Source organism: Carya illinoinensis, chromosome 2 (genome assembly GCF_018687715.1).
Source record: "Carya illinoinensis cultivar Pawnee chromosome 2, C.illinoinensisPawnee_v1, whole genome shotgun sequence".
Classification (NCBI taxonomy): Eukaryota; Viridiplantae; Streptophyta; class Magnoliopsida; order Fagales; family Juglandaceae; genus Carya; species Carya illinoinensis.
The window spans coordinates 31,211,343-31,231,622 of NC_056753.1; the positions used below are offsets into that span (position 1 = coordinate 31,211,343).

General features: G+C 35.0%; 1 protein-coding gene across 1 annotated transcript; it reads left to right on the forward strand.

Moving 5' to 3' along the window:
* Positions 1 to 16,335: 16,335 nt before the first annotated feature.
* Positions 16,336 to 20,280, forward strand: LOC122300907 (trimethyltridecatetraene synthase-like). The gene is made up of 2 exons (XM_043111881.1): positions 16,336 to 17,301; positions 19,424 to 20,280. Exons 1-2 carry the CDS (start codon positions 16,381 to 16,383, stop codon positions 20,084 to 20,086), a joined length of 1,584 nt encoding a protein of 527 aa, XP_042967815.1. The 5' UTR covers positions 16,336 to 16,380; the 3' UTR covers positions 20,087 to 20,280.

Consider the following 20,280-nt stretch of genomic DNA (forward strand, 5'->3'; position numbering starts at 1 on the left):
TAACTTGAAAAAGATTCGTTGCGATTTTTTCATAAAATTTTAATAAAAAATTCTGATTCGTTTTGGCTCTTGATCTAACTCATTGATTAGGGTTTACTATATATTATATAAGACCCCATAATTATACCATTGTATCTTTAATTATCATTTGAAATAAAATTCTTTACAGCTTTGTGAACATAGGAGAAAGAAATAAAAAACTATTTGTATTTGAACTGTATTTATTAACTTAACCAAAACATGGGAGTATATTGATGTTTATAGAGTACACGATTTTGATATATATTACAAGATAAGAAGAACTAGAATTACATAGGAAGATATAAGAGTACTATTTGCATGTGTTTGAATTATAAGTTGTGGGAGAGATAGTTGGTTATCAGAAATTTATCATTTGAAATCTGCTGTTATCTAGTCGAGTGGTGTTCAACAGATGGTGGATAATCCCTATCTTTAAGAGCCCCCCTCAAATTGATGCTGGAGAGACAACCATATAAAAGATGGTATAGTTTCCCATATAAAAGCATAATTTTCCTTCACGCAATCAATAATTTCATGACTTTTTTATTTTCTTGGAAACTTCATGCGACAGTACTGATCATTTGGGAATATTAAGCATTAAAAGCAAGTGGATAGACATGCGACCTAGTTTAACAAGGATAATTTTCCTTCCACTAGATAAAGGACTTGACCTCCAACCAGCCGATTTCTTCTTGATATTCATTACCAAAGGCTCAAGCTAGCATAGATGCTAAAAGTCTCCCATTAAGCACTAGTGCTCCGAAAAAGAGAGGCTTTTTTAATACCAAATATTCCAGAAAATTATAGATTTTTTGGTAACAGAAGTTTGAGAAGGAAAGTACTGTACATGAGTTGAAGAGTACTACTGCTTATGCATAGATGATTTTTCACTTATTTACCCAAATCTCAATTGAAAATAACTTTAGTACTGAAAATTATCTCCACATGACCAGCATGTATAAGAAAGAAATGCATGGTGAATTATGTACATGATATGGTTCACATCCTGAGGCTCAAAAGATCCATGAAGATTATTCCAACTTCCAAGTGCATGGGTTTGTCCTGAGCATATATGCATTAATAAGGCAACAATGGATTCGGCTACTGATATGGATCTTGCACTAGACCAGCTCCCATGATTACTGCTCAATATCTCTCTGTTATTACTTTCCTTGTATACACCATCGATCATCTCTCTGTTATTACTTTCCTTGTATACATCTTAAGCTACATCTGTATAGTCAACTCTTGTAATTCTATATATACATGAATGCAATTACTCCACTTGACATTGAGGGGAGATTACAATATTTGCAACACTGTCAATATTTTATTATGCATGAAAAATCCTCTTTGCTTTTCGATCTCCTTGGCATGCGACAATCATTAAGATAACAAAATGAGTGGATATAGGAAAGAAAATATATATATCTTCTATATATAAAAAGTGTGTATGAAACGGAAAATCTTGTTTTAACGGTTTTTCTTGTTTTTCCGTTAAAGTTAACACCGTTTGTTTTAACGGTTTGGCACATAAAATGAAGACATAAATGTTGAGAGAGATAGCATTCAATGTTGTTATATGATTTATTAATCTCAATAATTATAATACTTAATAGTTTATATAATAATAAGTAATTAAAGATTAGTTATTATATTTTTCTCTTTCTCCTTAACATATCCAAGTGTATTAGGTGCATAAGACGTGAATTCCTAAGTATAATATATGTGTATTATACGTTTCATTAACTCAGATTATTGAGTATTCTAAATTTAAAAATCTCATATAATATATAATACAAGTGTGTTTAATCAAAGTGTTTTTTTTTCCCATGGTAGTAGGACGTAGCTTCCGCTAAGTCATATTCCATACGTGGACTTGCTATGATAGGCACGTGACAAAGGCTGTGATCCTTGAGCTAATCAAGAAAGAGTAAATTCGGCCAACAATTTCAAAATATATTTTATGATTTATATATATGCTATATATAGAAAATATTATACCACAAATTTTATAAAAATATTATGTTTTAACTTTATGTTGTTCCTGATCGACTCAACTAACAGCAAAATAAGAATTTCAATGTTGTCTCTATTGATTATCTACAGGATGACATAAATTAATGAATTATAATACAAACATCAAACGACACATATTTTAAACTACCGTTTGTGTTAGACTTTTATTAAATTTTTTGTATACATCTTTGCTAAAATTATAGATGTTATAAACATATATTAGATTATATGATATTTTGAACTAATTTTTTTATTTTCTCCAATATGCCTTAAATTATTAAGTGACATCAATAATTTTTATAAAATATATATTATTTTTTACAAATAATCATTTCATAAAATTAGACAAACGTACTTTGCACGTTACTCCCACCTAGTATATATATATATATATGCATAGTATATACAATAAATTTGCTGATCTATATTTTCAAATCTGATACGGATTCAAACCAAATAAACGTATTGGATATTATTAATTATTCAATCAAATGAAATCATCATGTATTCATTGATCAGCATGCATGCAATGCAAGGACCTAAGAATTTTAACATATACATATCTCTGATTGGCTGGCTAGGACATGCGCTGATACTGGAAATTTTTGTCTGACATATACATACATACATACATATAATATATATATATATATATATATATATATATATATATATATATGCACTTGGCTCCACTTATTGATCATCTGGAATTTTTCATGGCCAATTATATATCTCACCAACCAAATAAATTAACTATATGAGGATACGTCAAGATCATGAAACTTCTCAGCCCGCAGCATGCACCTGGGTATCCAGACCAAGGTTAATACGAGTACTAGATCTTAAAGAATACCATCAAAATAAAAAACAAGGCAACAACTGATCTATCAGCGACAGGGGAACCCATGTACAACAAGTTCAACTCCATGATCAGCGATTGATGATGATAGGGGAACACATGACAAAAACATCACGTGTTTGATGAAGAGCCATGAAAATATGCGGTAGTACTCCAGGCAATTAATGTGCGCCCCAACTCCCGAACAAAAAAGGAATCCTTCCAAAAAATAAAAGGATTGAAGAAAACTTGAGTCATTTAATTCTTGAGTGGTTGGGTCCACAAGTGTAATTTTTTAATATATTTTTAAATATTCAAAATAATAAAGGTTATAATATAAATAAAAAATAATTACTTAATCAATAAATATAAAAATAAAAAATAAAAATTCATGTAAATGAAAAAAATGCTCAATCTCATTATCAAAATCTCAAGCATTTTTCTTAATTTTTAGGGTGACTTTACAACCACCATTGGACTGCTGTTGGGGCTTCCGCTAGTTCTTTTTATTTTTTTTATTTACATGTATTTTTTAATACTTTTAAAATATTTTTTTTAAATAACAATATTAATAACATTTATTTAATCATTAAGAAAAAAAACTCACCGGTAGACTCCAAACTACCAGCAAGAAAAGTAGCATTTTCCAAATTGGACAGTGCTATAGGTACCGTTGGTGGCTCCCGTTAGGCAAAAACAATTTTTTGTTTTTTTTATTAATTTTTTTAAAATCATTTTTTAATACTTTTAAACATTTTAAAAAAATATAAAAAAATTATAATAATAATATTAGAAAAATTTCTTAATCATTAAAAAAAAAAAAAATAGGGCCAACGGTGGCCCCCAGCAGAGCCCACCAGCGGTGGCCCTATCATTTTCCTTCCAAATTTTTAATAGCCCTCAATAAAGATTGGTAGCAAGCAGGCATCCAACGGTCAAGTCAATAGCAATGCTATATATATAAATATTATTTATAATGGAGATAACGTTATAGTTATAAAAAACAAAATTTAGAAAAATAAATTAAATTAATTTATGTAACATATAAGATTTATTTTGTAATAAAATCAATTTATAATATAATATATCATATTAAAATACGTCAATGAAATTTATTTTTATAAAATTTTTTATAATTAAAATTAAGGGTGCTACCCGCATCATGCGGGGCGGGTGCACCCCTTCCCCGCACCCCGCCCCCGCATGATGCGGGGGATGAATATTTCATCCCGCACCCCGCCCCCGTGAGGCGGGGGCGGGGCCCCCCGCTTCGGTGCCGGGGGGGCGGGGCGAACACCCCATCCGCCCCGCCTCCCGCCCACTTCAAGAATCTCATATTTTAATGGGCTTAAAAAAAATTATGTCTAAAAATATTATTTTTAGACCCAAATTATTATATAATTAAATCTTAAATTAAAATTTATATATATAATAATAATTTAAAAACTAATAACATAAAAATTATGTTACTAATTTTTAAATTTGTTAAACTTGTTTACAAGAATCACAAGAGAGTGAGACTTGTTCATCACAAGCTTGCATATGCCATGGGCACCTTAGATCTCATTTATATAGAACTCTAAGGCCATACAAGAGTCTTTACCCGCCCCCCGCCCCCGCTTAGTGTTTTTCATGACCCCGCCCCGGCATGTGCGGTGCGGGGTACCCCGTCCGCCCATGCGGAGGCGGGGCGGACGGGGGCGGGGTAGCGGGAGGCGAGCACCCGCTGCCCACCCCTAATTAAAATATTTTTCTTTGTAATTTTTGCGGATGATTTTGACATGGGAATACTCAAAATAGCCCTTTCTTTGAATCCCAAGTCCATCGTAAATGAAATACTCTAGGAAAGTGAAAAGAAAAGAAACGTACGTACTTTCCCATGTAGAAGGCAATTCATTGAAGTCAATAGTCAAGATTCACTTACGTACTCCATTTCCTTCTTTCCGGCTTCCTTCTCTTCTTCTTCTTCTTCTTCTTCTTCTTCTTTTATTTTTATTTTTTTATTTTATTTTAATCATTCCCCATTTCCTTTCACCAACCAAGAACATGACGCTAGTTGATGAAACTGCCCTGCTTATATTGTACCATGCTTGCATCCTTAACTATCCCTAACAAAATCCAAATTTTATTACAAAAGGAAAATATCATAAAGACGTATTTTTTTAATAATTTTGTAAATTTTTTAAAATAATTTAAGAATAAAAAAATATTAAAAAATACTTAAGAATATTTTAAAAATAAATAAAAAAGTTAAAAAAGAAAATTTACACTTGTTAGGAACCAAATTTGGATCCCAAGTCGGTGGCTATAGAGCTTTTTATTTTTTTTCAAAGAGTAGGAGGGAGGAACTACCGGACTTGATGCTGGTAGTACTTAAATGATATTTTTAGAAAATATATAACTTCATAATTATTTTATAACTCTACGGAGATGATGAGTAGTTTTATAGCATTAAAAATTATTTTGAACTAATATGATTTATTGATTTTTTAAAAATAAATTGTAAAATAATTATAAAAAATATTGCAAATGTATCAATTATTTTAGGTGGGATTTGGATAGTGAAATGAGATGAGATAATTTTAGATGAAAATTAAAAGTTAAATAAAATATTGTTAGAATATTTTTTTAATATTATTATTATTTTAAAATTTAAAAAATTTGAATTATTTATTATATTTTATGTGAAAATTTATAAAAATTGTAAGGATGAGATGAGATGTGTTGAGATAGTTTTGTTATCCAAACTCAACCACGTTCGGATTTCTATCCTTGCATTCTTGGCCTATAAGTACCCCACCGCTTCGATCATGATCACCCCAAACACACTACAAGAAATTAAGCCACTCAACATGCTGGTTTTGGCAATCGGGCTTCCTTCTTGGGCCATCTCCTCCGTCGCGGCTACCAAGTGCACTTGCCACCAGGTCCAAAACCCTGGCCCATCATCGGTAACCTCAACCTCACAAGCCAACTCCCCCATTGATCCATCCATGCACTCTCCCAAAAATACGGTCCCATCATGCACCTTTGTTTCGGGTCATGCCTTGTTGTCGTTGGCTCCTCTGTCGAAATGGCAAAGGAAATCCTCAAAACCTATGATGTCACCTGCGCCTCCCGGCCTAAAACTGTTGTCGGCAAATACACCACCTACAACTACTCGAACATTGCCTGGTGTAACAGCCCGCTAGAAATTCAATTGTGAAATTTCTATTAACTTAGGAACCTCGTGAAAACCACATAAGTTTTCACGAATTCATTAATCGTATAGGTTTTTGTCTAATTACATAATTAGTGTTATTATTTACTATGGTATCAGAAATGTGTTTTTGATTATTGGAGATAGCTAGAAGTGTCAAAATGTATTATGGTTTGTGCCATTAGACTCGGAGAGTTATTTAAAGTCTTATGGCGCAATAACATTTTTTCATATTTTTAGACAAAACGTCTGTTCAAAACTGTAGATATTATTGGATAAAAAGAAATATCTTGAGGTAATTTTCATGAATATTATTGGGTAAAAATATTTTGAGTTGATTTTATAGATATTATTAGATAAAAATATCTTAAGTTGATTTTTTGTAGATACTATTGGATAGAATATTATGAAATAATCTTTTATAGATATTTTGGGTAGGAGAAAACTACACTCAACTCTCAACTCCAGCCACATCTCTTCCATATCTCATCCATAAGTATCTCCAGCCACCTCTCCCCACGAAATTATCTTCATTTACACTTTCCATTGAAAGAATATCAAACACTCTCTCTCGGACAGCTTTTAGGAGGTCTTGTGCACACCCATTTCGAAGCTTTTGTAAGTATTTTATCATAAAGTCTCCTTCATATAAGTTGTTCCTTTTTGAGTCTAGTTTATATGGATATCTTATTTGCCCCATTTGAAGATCATTTGATCAGTCAAATATTATGTAAACTATAGAAAGGTCATTCTGGGAGATAAATTGGAGAATATGTTATAGTTTGGAGTTTTTGACCAAGCTAATGGATAGATATTGGTCCGAAATTTTTATGGAGTATTGTTAACATGTATATGCGACTATTGGTTGAGGATTTTTGCATGATTAAAGGTTTTGATGAAAGATTTTCTTAGATTTAGAAACTTAGAAACTGGAAGAAGAAAAACAGTTTCTGTTTTGAGAAAGTTTAACTCTTTGGTGGTCTAAACCTATTCTAATGACTTTAATAATTTTATTGGAGGATTCTAAGTATCTTATATACATGTTATATTATTATTTTGAAGATATTTGATGTTAGTTTCAAAGATATGAAATTTTATGCAAAGAGATATTCAAATAAGCCAAAGTGTGGATATTCTTGGCTAAATTTATATTTTGGTTAATTTCTAACCATGTGATATTGAATTAGAAGCTTATATATGTTTTAGGACATTTTTTTTAAACCATGTGATGGTTTGGTTTGAAGATCATATATTTATAAGTCATAGATCAAGAGATTTATCAAAACTAGTTGAGGAAAAAGTTTCTGTTTTTGGACTAAGTGTAAAACCAAAAACTTCAAATGTTATTTTATGATTTTAGTGACTTTAGTTTGATGATTTAAAGCATGGTTGATGTTAGGATGATATTGTGAATATGTTAGAAGTAAGATTTGATTTTTAAAATTCTTGGAGATGTTTTGATTTAAGGTCAAAACTTGTGATTCAAGTGCTTGGATCTTTTTACAAAAAAAGTTTGGTGTTAATTATTAGCTTTTTCTAAATGGATGTTTTAAGTATGGTTTTGAACTTAGGATTGGAAGATGTTTGTTACAAAATTTTGGTTTAAGCATGAGTTTTGAAGTTGGAAGGAATTGCAACAAAAATCAAGGGAAATGGCCCATGGATGTTTCAGCCATAGTGTGTTCTTCATAGTTGTGTTTTGTTTTAAATTTTTCTGAGTTGATATTTAAGTTTAGGACAAAATTTACATGAGGAATGTAAATTTTGGAAACTTTTGGAGTTAGTATGCAAAATCCTTAAGTTATGGGTAAAACGGTCATTTTCTCACATGTAGAGAGTAAAATGAAAATTTTACTCTTTAAGTTAGCATTTTCCATATTTTAAATTATTAGTGATTTAGTTCTAACTTTTAGAATCACTAATTACAGTTCCTCGTGGTCGCACTTGAAGTTTTATAAGAAACGCGGAGATCGAGGTAAGTTAGCTTTTAACTTACTAGCAGTCTATTGTGTATATATGCTAAGTAAAGGAACTGCAGTGTATGTATGTGTGTTATCATATATGTCATGCCATGCCAAGTTATCACGTAATTGTCTATTATACAGAATTTATTCTGTCATCAATTTTTATCTGTTACATAATATATTCTGTCATGTATTACTGTACCTTACAAGTACGTCATGCTAAGTATGCCATCTATTACATGTATGTCAAGTCATGTAATATTCACTGTTGCAAGTATGTCATGTTAAATATGTTGTCTATTATATGTTATGCCATGTTACGAAATGTTTCTATCTCAAGTTGGTCATGTATTTCAAGTTATGTTCAAGTCACGTTATGTTACGTCAGGGCTTCAGTCATTTCGTATTCCAGTCACGTTTCATCTTGATTACTTATGTATGGGGTCACAGCAATTGTGGCGCATACACTACGTGACATACAGCAATTGTAACACGTAGAATATATGGGGCCACAACAACTGTGGAGTATGTATTTAAGCAGTTAAAGAATAAGTTTCTGTAGAATACATGGGGCCACAACAACTGTGGAGTATGTATTTTTCATGTTAAGTCAAGTTTGTGTAGAATACATGGGGCCACAACAACTGTGGAGTATGTATTTACACGTAGAATACATGGGGCCACAACAACTGTGAAGTATGTATTTTTCATGTTAATTCAAGTTTCAAAGCAAGTTTATGCTAAGTCAAGTTTCAGATCAAGTTCATGTCAAGTCAAGTTCAGTTCATGTTTCAATTTAAGTTATGTCAATTATGCTATGTTGTACGCCAAGTTATGCTTTAATTACTTATGAATTTGATTATGCATTTATGTTTTTACTGTCATCCATGCATTATTAGCTTGTGTGGAAGTTTTTTTGTTAACTTGCTGAGATTTGTAATCAAATCTCACTTTGGTAGTCCCAACTACCATTCCCCCCTAATGGTAGATCTTGTTACAGGACCTGAAGGAGAATCAGGAGCTGATCAACTAGACACAGTTGACTAAGCGACAGTGCGACATAAATGTTAATATAGTAATTAACGTAAATTATTACTTGTACGATTGAGTTGCATATCTAGTACTTTTTGGATCATAACCATTTTGGACTAGTGTTGTGATCCTAGTTGTTCAATAGATTTTTATGTATGAAGTATGTTTTAAGTATTTGGGATATTTTCAATTTGGTGCATAGTATTGCTAAAGAAAAAATTTATCCGCTGCGAATATTGCATATTGTTAGATGCATGTTAGGAATATTGCATCTTATATGTCATGAACGGGGGCAGGTAACCTTGCGTTGCATGTCTCGACACTTCAAATGTCCGTCCGATCCCAAACGGAATTTGGGGGCGTCACACCTGGTCCCCTTATAGTCCATATTGGCGGTAGGCACGTAGAATATGTCTAATGGAACTTTTCAGCCCGAAACGTTTGGAGTCCTACGAGTACATACGGAATAAATTACAAAGCCGCTTTGCACCGGTCCATATGTTGCAAAGGGTTTAACAATCTCTAATAATAATCTGCCACATCAGTGATTCCACATAATTCACATAAAGGTCATCACTCTAGATAATCAACATTGCTTTAGAAACTCAGCCTACGATGCCTTAACCTAATCGAATGTTTTGAGCCCCTAAATTTTAGATCCGTCGCCCACCATCGCACAACACTAGTTCTGTCACCCACCAGTTTCGACGCCACCAATTCCTTCACCCACTAGTAATTTGAACACAATCTCTGTCACCCACCATCTCCATCATGCCCACCATCTCCAACGCCCACTATCTCTATCGCCTACCCAGGGTTGTTGTGGCTTTGGTGCTAGGTATTTTTATTGAATAATTAAAAAAAAAAACGATATTTTGAGGGGAGTTTTCTAGAAGCTTTTTTTTATTATACAATTCATGACAAATGTTCACGCTTGAAAATTTTTTTTATTAGATGTGTGAATTGTATAATTAAGCACATTTACTATTATGAGCTTGAATTCCAGAAAAAGGAATTACTAAACTGAGAGATTTTTCGTCCAATGGTTAAATGTGGGGCATGTTTTTGGCCTTTTCTAGAGAAAATGTTAGCTAGGTTTGCAATTGTTCACCGAATCCTTAGTTGTTGAGATGGAATTACGCACATAAGGGCTGTTAACTTGTCACAGCGCAGTACTGCAATTGGAAGCTATTCATTTGAAAGCCTAGATAGAGATGGATTGGGGTCCAATCATCAGATCCTATAACTATTTTGTAAATATTTTTTGTGGAGGTTTTGGACATATGGTTTTCATCATTGAATCCCACTGCCATCTCTTTTTCCATCTAAGAACATCAAGTCTAACTTGTGATAATCATAAATTATGGACTCTGTATACCAAATTTGTGAAAGTTGAGGTTTTTGATGAGTAGTGTAAGAAGAACGTGTTCTTGTTTTCTCTAGTTATATAGTGTAATGTATCATTAGCTTAAAGTCAGATGGTTGCATTATTTTAGTGGATCATTAATTTTGCACTCTTTGTATAACTACTTAATTGTACACTTTGTATTGTTTAAATGAATACCAGAAAGTTAGTAATGATCATATTATTTCAATGGATAACTACTAAATTTGCAATGTGGTTATTTTGTATGGAAAGATCAAATTTTATGTTCTGATAGTGATGAAGTTGAGATAACGATGCGAGGAAATTGTATACATATATAAATCGAAGACTACTTATACATGAGTACAACTTAATTTGAATAAGATATAGGATTTCGATGGTAGCCATATTACACCACAATCTTAGAAGAATTCAAGCCATATCTCAGAAGAATTCGAGCCATAATCTGACCCCACAATCAACATATCAGAACTATAATCTCATAATAATTCAAGTCATATCTCAAAAGAATTCAAGCCACAATTTGACACCACGATCAACATATCATAACAAAATTATCAGAATTCACGCCAAAATATCAAAATCCACTTCATAATCTCGCACCACAATCTCAAGCTCAATAAAAAATGATAGCCATATTACACTAATGAATTTGGAAATAAAAGGGCATAAATGGTAGCAGCTAGAGCATAAATGGTAAAAGGGCTTAGAAGATAAACTTAGTACAATGTCATGTATTTTAGTTCTATGTGGATTACTTTTGTCTTAGTTTTGAGTTGAAAATTTAGCAAATCTTCTCTTCTTAATCTTATCTTCTCTATCCATTTACCTACAAATTTAAGGAATACCCAAACCTAGTAAATCACTCTCGGAATCCAACAAAAAAAATTACACAGCAGTAACGCAATAATTTAAAATGTGAAATAAGAATTTACTTCAATTTGGCCTTTCTTACCAACGTTGGACCAATCTTTTGCAGCAAAGGCCAATTCTCCAATAAAAAATCGACCACCACTATCACCGTGGGTTTAGGATTGTGTAAAAGCAAGCTTTACACGTTTGGGTATTCGAGGTTTCTGGCATTCGAGAGGAGGGCTTCGAGAGGGTCATGGGGGTGGAGAGGGGGGCTTCGAGGTTTCTAGTATCCGAGAGTGGGGGCTTCGAGAGGGTCATAGGGACGGAGAGAGAGGGTGGTTGTTTTGTTTCTATACTAGAGGTGGGCGAGGGAATGAGGGGCTCTAGAGATCTTACTGTGAAAGAAGGAGCGAGGGGTTGCAAGGGGCTCTGGAGAGGGGATTCATTTCGTGTTATCTCCTGATGTGCGTAGGATTGTTCATCCAGGCCGGGTTTTTTCTCGACTGGTCTAGAAGCCGGATAACCCGGTTTCAGTTTTGGGTTTCAGCCCGGATCAAATCCGAGCCGGAACCTGCATTACAAAACCTGAACCAATCTGGTCTGGGTACAGTTATGAAACCCGAGTTCCAGGTTTAAAACCAGGTACCTGGGTTATATATATTAAAAATAACTCAGTATTCCAACCCTCTCTCTCTCTCTCTCTCTCTCTCTCTCTCTCTCTCTCTCTCTCTCTCTCCCTGAGTCCCTCCCTCCATTAAGCCTTCTTTTCTTCTCTGTCTAACTTCTCTCTCTCTTCTAAGTCCCAGCCAGGGTAGCAACTGTAGCACTGTCGATTCCTCTTCCATGCTGCCCCCGTCACTCGATCTCACTCTGGGGGGCTCTGCTCAATACCCAGTTGCCTTTCCCGTGGTCATGGCTGTGCGTCGGATCTACTTCTTCAGCGTGTTGTTAGTGCATGAGTAGTGTTTTGGTTGCCCAAATGTACCATGGTCTTTTGTATTTTTAAGGATCTAGGCAAGTTTTACTCTTCAGATTAAAAGCCCTCAAATCTCTCTCTCTCTCTCTCTCTGAGGAACCCTAGCCACTGCATCGTGCTTTGCTGCCATTTTCTCTCGTTGGAACACTGCAGTATTGTGACTACTGTTATTGCTTTCTCGCCGGATGTTTGGATCACCAACTTCGATAGAAAATGTCGCTAGCCAATTTGGGTTTGTTTTCTTCTCTCTTTTGAATCTATTTTGTTCTCTTTTTGTTGATTTGGATCTATTTTGATGAGAATGTTTGAATGGAAGAATTTTTGAGGAGTATTTTTATGAGTTAGATCTGGATTTGTGAGTTTGTAGTTTGCTGATTTTCGAATCCTATAGCCAGTGACCATGTGAATCTGTAATGAACTTGTACTAAGACAAAAACTCCTGACAAATATAATGACATAAACCAATTTTAGTAGATTTATTTTGCAATGTATCTTCTCTTGGTGGCTTGTGTAGTTTGTGATCTAAGATTTACACACCTTCTCTTTTCGTTATCTACATTTCTGGTTTTAGTTAAGAAAATATGAATTATATTATTCTCAGATTTAATTATTTATTCTTCTTCTTTTTATTTGAGCTTTGTTGAGTTATGTGTGTTGTCTCAAATTCCGTTTGGGTATCAGGGTATGTTTGGTTATTGAGATATTGTTGCAAGGGAAAAACTCGAATTTGAATATTGAGCTATTTGAATGAATAGGAAATGAAAAACTGGGAAACAATTAAAAGGCATTATTTTATTTTTTTGGTGTAACTTTGTTTTAAGAAAGATAAACATCAGTGAAGATGTAGAGGTTTTTTGATTTAATTATAGTGATTGTGGCTTCCAATTGCATGAACTCTCTCCTGAATCAATTATTAGTGGTATAGGCTCAAAAGATTGATGGACCCTTTATTTTCCTTCAAGTCCTTGACGATAAGGTAGGGCGTTGGAAGAAATATACCCTTTCGGCTTTTGATCTTGAAACGCTAATTAACCACCCTTTACTTTTAGAGAAACCGTTTCCTTTGTGTGAATTGCATTTTCATTGACAGCTTAACAATGACCATATTATTATTCACTGTTATAGTGTTAACTATTATATTGCTATTTAAGTAACTTGATTCATTAATTTTGGGCCCATGTTATTATAACGCCTCATAGTTGAATTCTTCAAGAAATGGTCACTATGTAAGTTGCATTGAAGTCATATTTGGAAGAGGATACTTGGGTCCAGTTTCACTTTTTTGCTAAATTGCAGGTGAATTTGTGAGTAAAATGCTTGCTAGTGGACCTGAAGGACCCATACCATCATCTATTTGTGTTTTGGAAAAGTTAAAAGATTTGTTGACATTATTTGTAGCTTATAGAATATTTTTATTGTATAATTTATTAATATTATTTCCTTTTAAATAGATATGTATGTGTGCTATGAGAAATTGCTATAGCTTGCAAAAAGACCATAGATATTCAATTTTCATGGGTCCTGCAATAAAACAGGACCATTAAATATGTAATTTTTATATATTGTAATTTTATATTTGTAATGTAATGTATAAATACCAAATAATATAATATGGAGTGAATTGCATTATGTGTTGCATGCATTTTACATGATAAATATTGATTTTTTATTTTTAGTTAACGAGGTAATTAATTCTATTATATATACAAAAAAAATATATTTTTCAAAACGTTTTCTTGAAAAATTTGTAATAGAATATAAGCTTTTAGAATTTGAAAAAAAAAAAAAGCTTTTCACCATTTTGTTTTTCTTGAAAAATTTTAATAATTAGACTTCGGTTAAGAAAAAAAAAGGGGGTTGACCCAGAATCCGGATTTCCGGGTTGTAAGGTTTTGGACTAGGTTATAATCGGATATACTAGGGTCGGGTTTCGGCCCAAATTTAAAACCCGAATTTCAGACTGGGTATACCTGAATACCTGATCCAAAATCCAGTTGAACACCCTTAAATGTGCGGTCACATAGAAATTTTAATGGAAAGTCTACGTAGCACTCACCCATTGGAGGGTTATTTTTTAGTGGAGGACGGATGGACCGTTTAGAATATTTACTCAGTAAATTAAATACATGAGGATACGTCGAGATCATGAAACTCCTTCGGGTATGTAGACCAAGGTTTAACCGAGTGCTAGATCTTAAAGAATACCATAAAAAATTAAAAAATTAAAAAAGAAAAGTCAAACAACTGATCTATCACCGACAGGGGAACGGGAGCCCATGTACAACAACTCCATGATCACCGATTGATAATGATATGGGAACACATGACAAAAACATCATGCATGCGTTTGATGAAGAGCCATGAAAACATATATGCAGTACTCCATGCAATTAATAATTGCCCCAACTCCCAATCAAAAAGGAAAATAGAAAACTTGAATCATTTAATTCTTAATAGTCCAAAATAACGATTGGTAGCAAGCAAGCAAGCATCCAATTAACGACCAAGTCAATAGGAATGCTATATGTATGTATGTATGTATATGCTTCTAACCATTTTCAACTGTTAATTAATCTACGAGAATGACACTTCTTAATCCAAAGAATAATTCAGAGAAGTTAAGATCAGGACAAACAATACATAATGCACTGGGTCTTATTCATGTATTTGTAGTTAATTGTTGGGGTGATTTTTCTTAAGTATATTTAGTACTAATTTAAAATTTGAATATAAATGAATCAGTATTGATACGTAGATTAATACACGACTTTATTTATACGTAACAAAACTTTAAAATAAAATTCTAAGCAAAAGTAGTATGACTCATGCCCAATTAAGCTGGATCATAGGTTTGATTATCTTATTGAAAAACAATGCATGCATTTAATATTTATAAAAATAACATATTATAGTACCCTTCACTTACCCATATTTTACACTTTGCACCCTGGCCTGTTCGATTACGATCGTTAATAGTTATGAAAAATAAATTACGTGATATAATTTCTAAGGTTACATCTTAAAGAAGAGTGTAAAGTGTCATTTTCCCTGTCGAAATGCAATAATATTTCAGTTTTAATAATTCAAAATATAAAGTACAAAACTTCTAACAGTTTATAAAAAGTACATGGTGTATTAATTATCTTAACAAAAACTTACAATTTCTCACGTGGTGGGGACGATAGGATTATTTTGTTTTGATCATTTGAATATAAACTGTAAGATTTGCAATAATTATTTGAGAATATATTGCATATTTATTATTAATATATATAGTTATTACATTTATAATTGAAAAGTTTTATATATAACTATAAAGAGATTTAACAAAAGTGAATTTATTAAATGACGTGATTAATTTATATGATATGTAACATTTATTTTATAATAAAAATAAATTTATAATATGATATATTATATCAAAATATATCAATTTATAAATTTATTATTATAAAATTATTTTTCTTTATAATTTTGTGGATGATTTTGATATGGGAATAGCCATTTCGTGCCAACGACCGTATGGTTGTCGTTTTCTCTAAAATAAAATAATTGGTATGTCTTTAGCTAGCCGATGCTCAGAGGTACAAGCCAAGCAACCAATAAAGTTAATTGGGAATTTATTTCCAAATTCGGAAATGAAATTCTCTAGGAAAGTGAGAAGAAAAGAAACTTACGTACTTTCTAATGTAAAAGGCAAGTCAATAGTCAAGAGCCACATACGTACTCCATTTCCTCTCACCAACCAAGAACATGGATGCTAGTTGATGAAACTGCACTGCTTATATTGTACCATGCATCCATCCTTAACTTACAAAAACATTTTCGCTCTTCAATAACTGAAGGATATCATGTTGGTGTACTTTATGTAATATCATAATTCCAGTCATCACAACAATCCTCACCCACTTCGGTCCCCTACTGCCACTAGTTGGGAAAGCAGACTTTTGGCACTTTTCACACTCCATAAATTTATATTTGTAGTACTGTTCCATCGGTCGGACTTCTGTCCCTGCTTTCTTGGCCTATAAATATCCGCTTCGATCATCACCTCCCACAAACACACTCAGCGAAATTAAGCCACTCAACATGCTGCTTTTGGCTATGTTGCTTCCTTCTTGGGCTTCGTATGCGGCCGCATGGCTTGCAACCTTAGCCCTCGTCTTCCTCTCCCGCCATCTCCTCCGTCGCGGCAGTCAAGTGCACTTGCCGCCAGGTCCAAAACCCTGGCCCATCATCGGAAACCTCAACCTCATAGGCCAACTCCCCCATCGATCCATCCATGCACTCTCCCAAAAATATGGTCCCATCATGCACCTCCGTTTCGGGTCATGCCCTGTTGTCGTTGGCTCCTCTGTCGAAATGGCGAAGGCAATCCTCAAAACCTATGATCTCAGCTTCGCCTCCAGGCCTAAAATCTCTGCCGGCAAATACACCGCCTACAACTACTCGAACATTACCTGGTCCCCTTATGGTTCATATTGGCGGCAGGCACGTAGAATGTGTCTAATGGAACTTTTCAGCACGAAACGTCTGGAGTCCTACGAGTACATACGGAAAGAGGAGACGAATGCCTTGCTCAGAGGCTTGTACGAATCCTCGAACAAGCTGGTGACGTTGAAAGACCATCTTTCTACCGTCAGTCTCAACGTGATAAGCCGCATGGTCCTGGGAAAGAAGTACACGGACGAGTCCGAGGACTCGATTGTGTCTCCCGAGGAGTTCAAGAAGATGTTAGACGAGTTATTCTTGCTTAGTGGGGTGTTGAATATTGGAGATTCCATGCCTTGGATCGATTTCTTGGACTTGCAGGGATATATTAAGAGGATGAAGGCGTTGAACAAGAAGTTTGATAGGTTCTTGGAGCATGTGTTGGATGAACACATTGCGAGGAGGAAAGGAGTGAAGGAGCATGCTGCGAACGACATGGTGGATGTGCTATTGCAGCTTGCTGAGGATCCTACTCTCGATGTTAAGCTTGAAAGACATGGGATCAAGGCATTTACCCAGGTAGGAATCCTGGCAGACATCATCTTTAACTATTTTCGTCTTATACATAGGACTGTTCATCCGGATTTCGGACCGGATATCCGGGTATACCCGGCCCAGAACCCGGATGTTAAATCCGGATTAGGTTTCGGACCGGGTATACCTGGTTATGATCCGGTCCGGAACCCGGGTGAATTTGGGTTTTTTAAAACCCGGAAATCCGGATTCCGGGTTTACCCGGTTTTTCCCTTTTTGCTTTTTGATTCGATTTTGCTTTACATTACTTTGAGATGTCAATCACGGGCGGAGATTTGGAAACTCAATTTCAATCACCTCCGATGAAGATTTGGCCAATATTATTGAAGAATACGATCGAGCTTCGTCGCCGGTGTCCCATTCTCCGAAAATCAGAGTCGTCCTTTCGGCTCCGAAATCTCTTAAGAAAATCTCCCCGCCTACATCGACTACTCCCAGAGTCGTCGATCCTCCCTATGCGTATGGATCTTCCGCTCGTATCGACCGGTTTGTTGAAGAACTCGGGGGCATATCACCTCTTCCCGCATACTCGAAAGGAAGCAGCGGCGGCTAAAATGCACCCGCATGTAGAAAACACTCTCCCTCTCCTTCTCTCTCTCCCTCTCCCTCCCTCATCTGTGTATCCCATCTCGCCCTAGCCCTCTCATTTCTCTCCCTCTCTAGCTCCCATCTGCACTCATCCACACTTGCACTCGACGTTGACGCCGACGAAAGCGCCAAAACATCTTTTGGGTTTGAATCAATACCCGTATCTCATTTGTTGTCTTTCTCTCTCTAACCAATGTGCGCAAATGTCCTGTGTTAGTTATTCTGCTGTTGGATATGGAAATCTATAATCAGGGCCCATATTAAATCTGGCCGATTTGGGTTTGATGAGGGAGAGAGAGAAGCAGTGGCGGCTAGGGTTCAGAAACTCAGACGAATGAGGGGGGGAGGAGATATGCATCAGGGGGAAAAGGGGGAAAAAAAAACATAAAGGAACCAGGTACCGGGTTTTTAATCCGGTACCCGGATTTTAAAACCGTACTTGGACCACTTAGGTCCGGGTTTTACTATCCGGATTTCGGCCCGTATTAAATCCGGGCCGAAATCCGGAACCGGAATCCGGTAAAACTGGATTCCGGACCGGATGAACAGCCCTACTTATACATGATATTCTTCATTTTATAGGTTAAATTACCATTTGTCTTGAAAGATCCAATAAAATTATAACTTCCCTTTATAACTAACACCTCATAACCTCCACTAACGAGGCATTATTAACTTGAATTATTGTCATAAAGATGGTTGACACTGAATCCAAATGAGGTTACTCCCATCCTTGATTAATTATTAATTCTCAAGATGCTGTCTAATCACAAATGTAGGCTTGTCAATCCATATACAAACTCATCTAAATTCTGTTTTTCTTTTCCTCTGTTATGAGCAAATGAATCGTAACAGAATAGGAAAGGTATGAAGTCTGGATTGATTGTACTGTATGGAGAATTTGTCTAAATTCAACTCTTTTTAACTAGATCATAATTTCGTAACAAACATCTTATTATACAAATATGAAAAGCTTTTTACCTTTTAAGAAAAACAAAACAGAGGAATTGGAATACTGAGACTTGTGTCAAAGCCAGCAATCTGTTTTTTTCCCCTTTTTCTGTTTTAGTATCTTTTATCAGACCTGTTGATGAAGCCTGAATAATGCTTTCCTCGAAAGATGTAACCTTAATTGTATGGCTCGAAGGAAAGTGGAGAACATAGTGATTTGTGGTTAACATTTGTTTGTAATTCTTGGGTGTGAAATCGGAAGTAATGGCTATATCGCTCCGAAGTAGGATCCATCGTGCATTTCGCTTGCTGTAGTTTCTTATCTGACAATGACATTACGACTAGAACTTCCATGACAAGATGCGACCACACAGAACAGACTTGATTATTGATTCAGCCATTTTCCTTTGTTCCCTCCCACCCAACTCCTCTTTAGTCTTTAAGCAACTTATGATTTTAGTGTGCGGAAAATACAAAGATGATTCAGCACACTCATGGATGCGATTAACATGTATTAATTTGTTATTCTCATAGAATTTACTCATGCATTGGATAATCTGATTCTCAGGACTTGATAGCCGGTGGAACAGAGAGCTCAGCTGTGACTGTAGAATGGGCACTATCTGAACTTCTAAGAAAGCCAGAGATTTTCAACAAGGCTACAGAAGAGCTGGATAGGGTAATCGGAAAAGAAAGATGGGTCGAAGAGAATGACATTGTAAATCTACCATACATCGAAGCAATTATCAAGGAAACAATGCGGCTGCACCCTGTGGCACCGATGTTGGTGCCTCGGTTATCCCGGGAAGATTGCAAGATTGGTGGCTATGACATTCTCAAAGGGACCCGAGTGCTTGTAAATGTGTGGACCATTGGGAGAGACCCTGCAATATGGGAAAACCCAGATGAATTTTTACCTGAGAGGTTCATTGGAAAGTCCATCGATGTCAAGGGCCATGACTTTGAGTTGTTGCCTTTTGGGGCTGGGAGAAGGATGTGCCCCGGTTACAGTCTTGGCCTGAAGGTGATTCAATCAAGCTTGGCCAATCTCTTACATGGATTCACGTGGAAACTTCCAGGGGACATGAAGAAGGAGGATTTGGACATGGAAGAAATTTTTGGGCTCTCTACGCCTAGGAAAATCCCGCTTGTTACAGTTGTGGAGCCAAGGTTACCCCCATATGTTTATTCTGTGATTCCTGGCCTGTTTCAAACTCCCTGTGATGAGTAACGCTTGGATTTTACTATTATGATTCTACTCCATGTTGAAGTTGTTATTGTCGTTATCTACATCCATAAGTGTCCTGCTTTTAGGATCGTATTAATGTATTATGCTTTCTTCCTTCGTTTCAAGCTTCGCCATGTAAACTTGCTCGTGTCAGAATTCATGCCCAGTTTTTAAAGAGTAATATAAATTCAGTCACA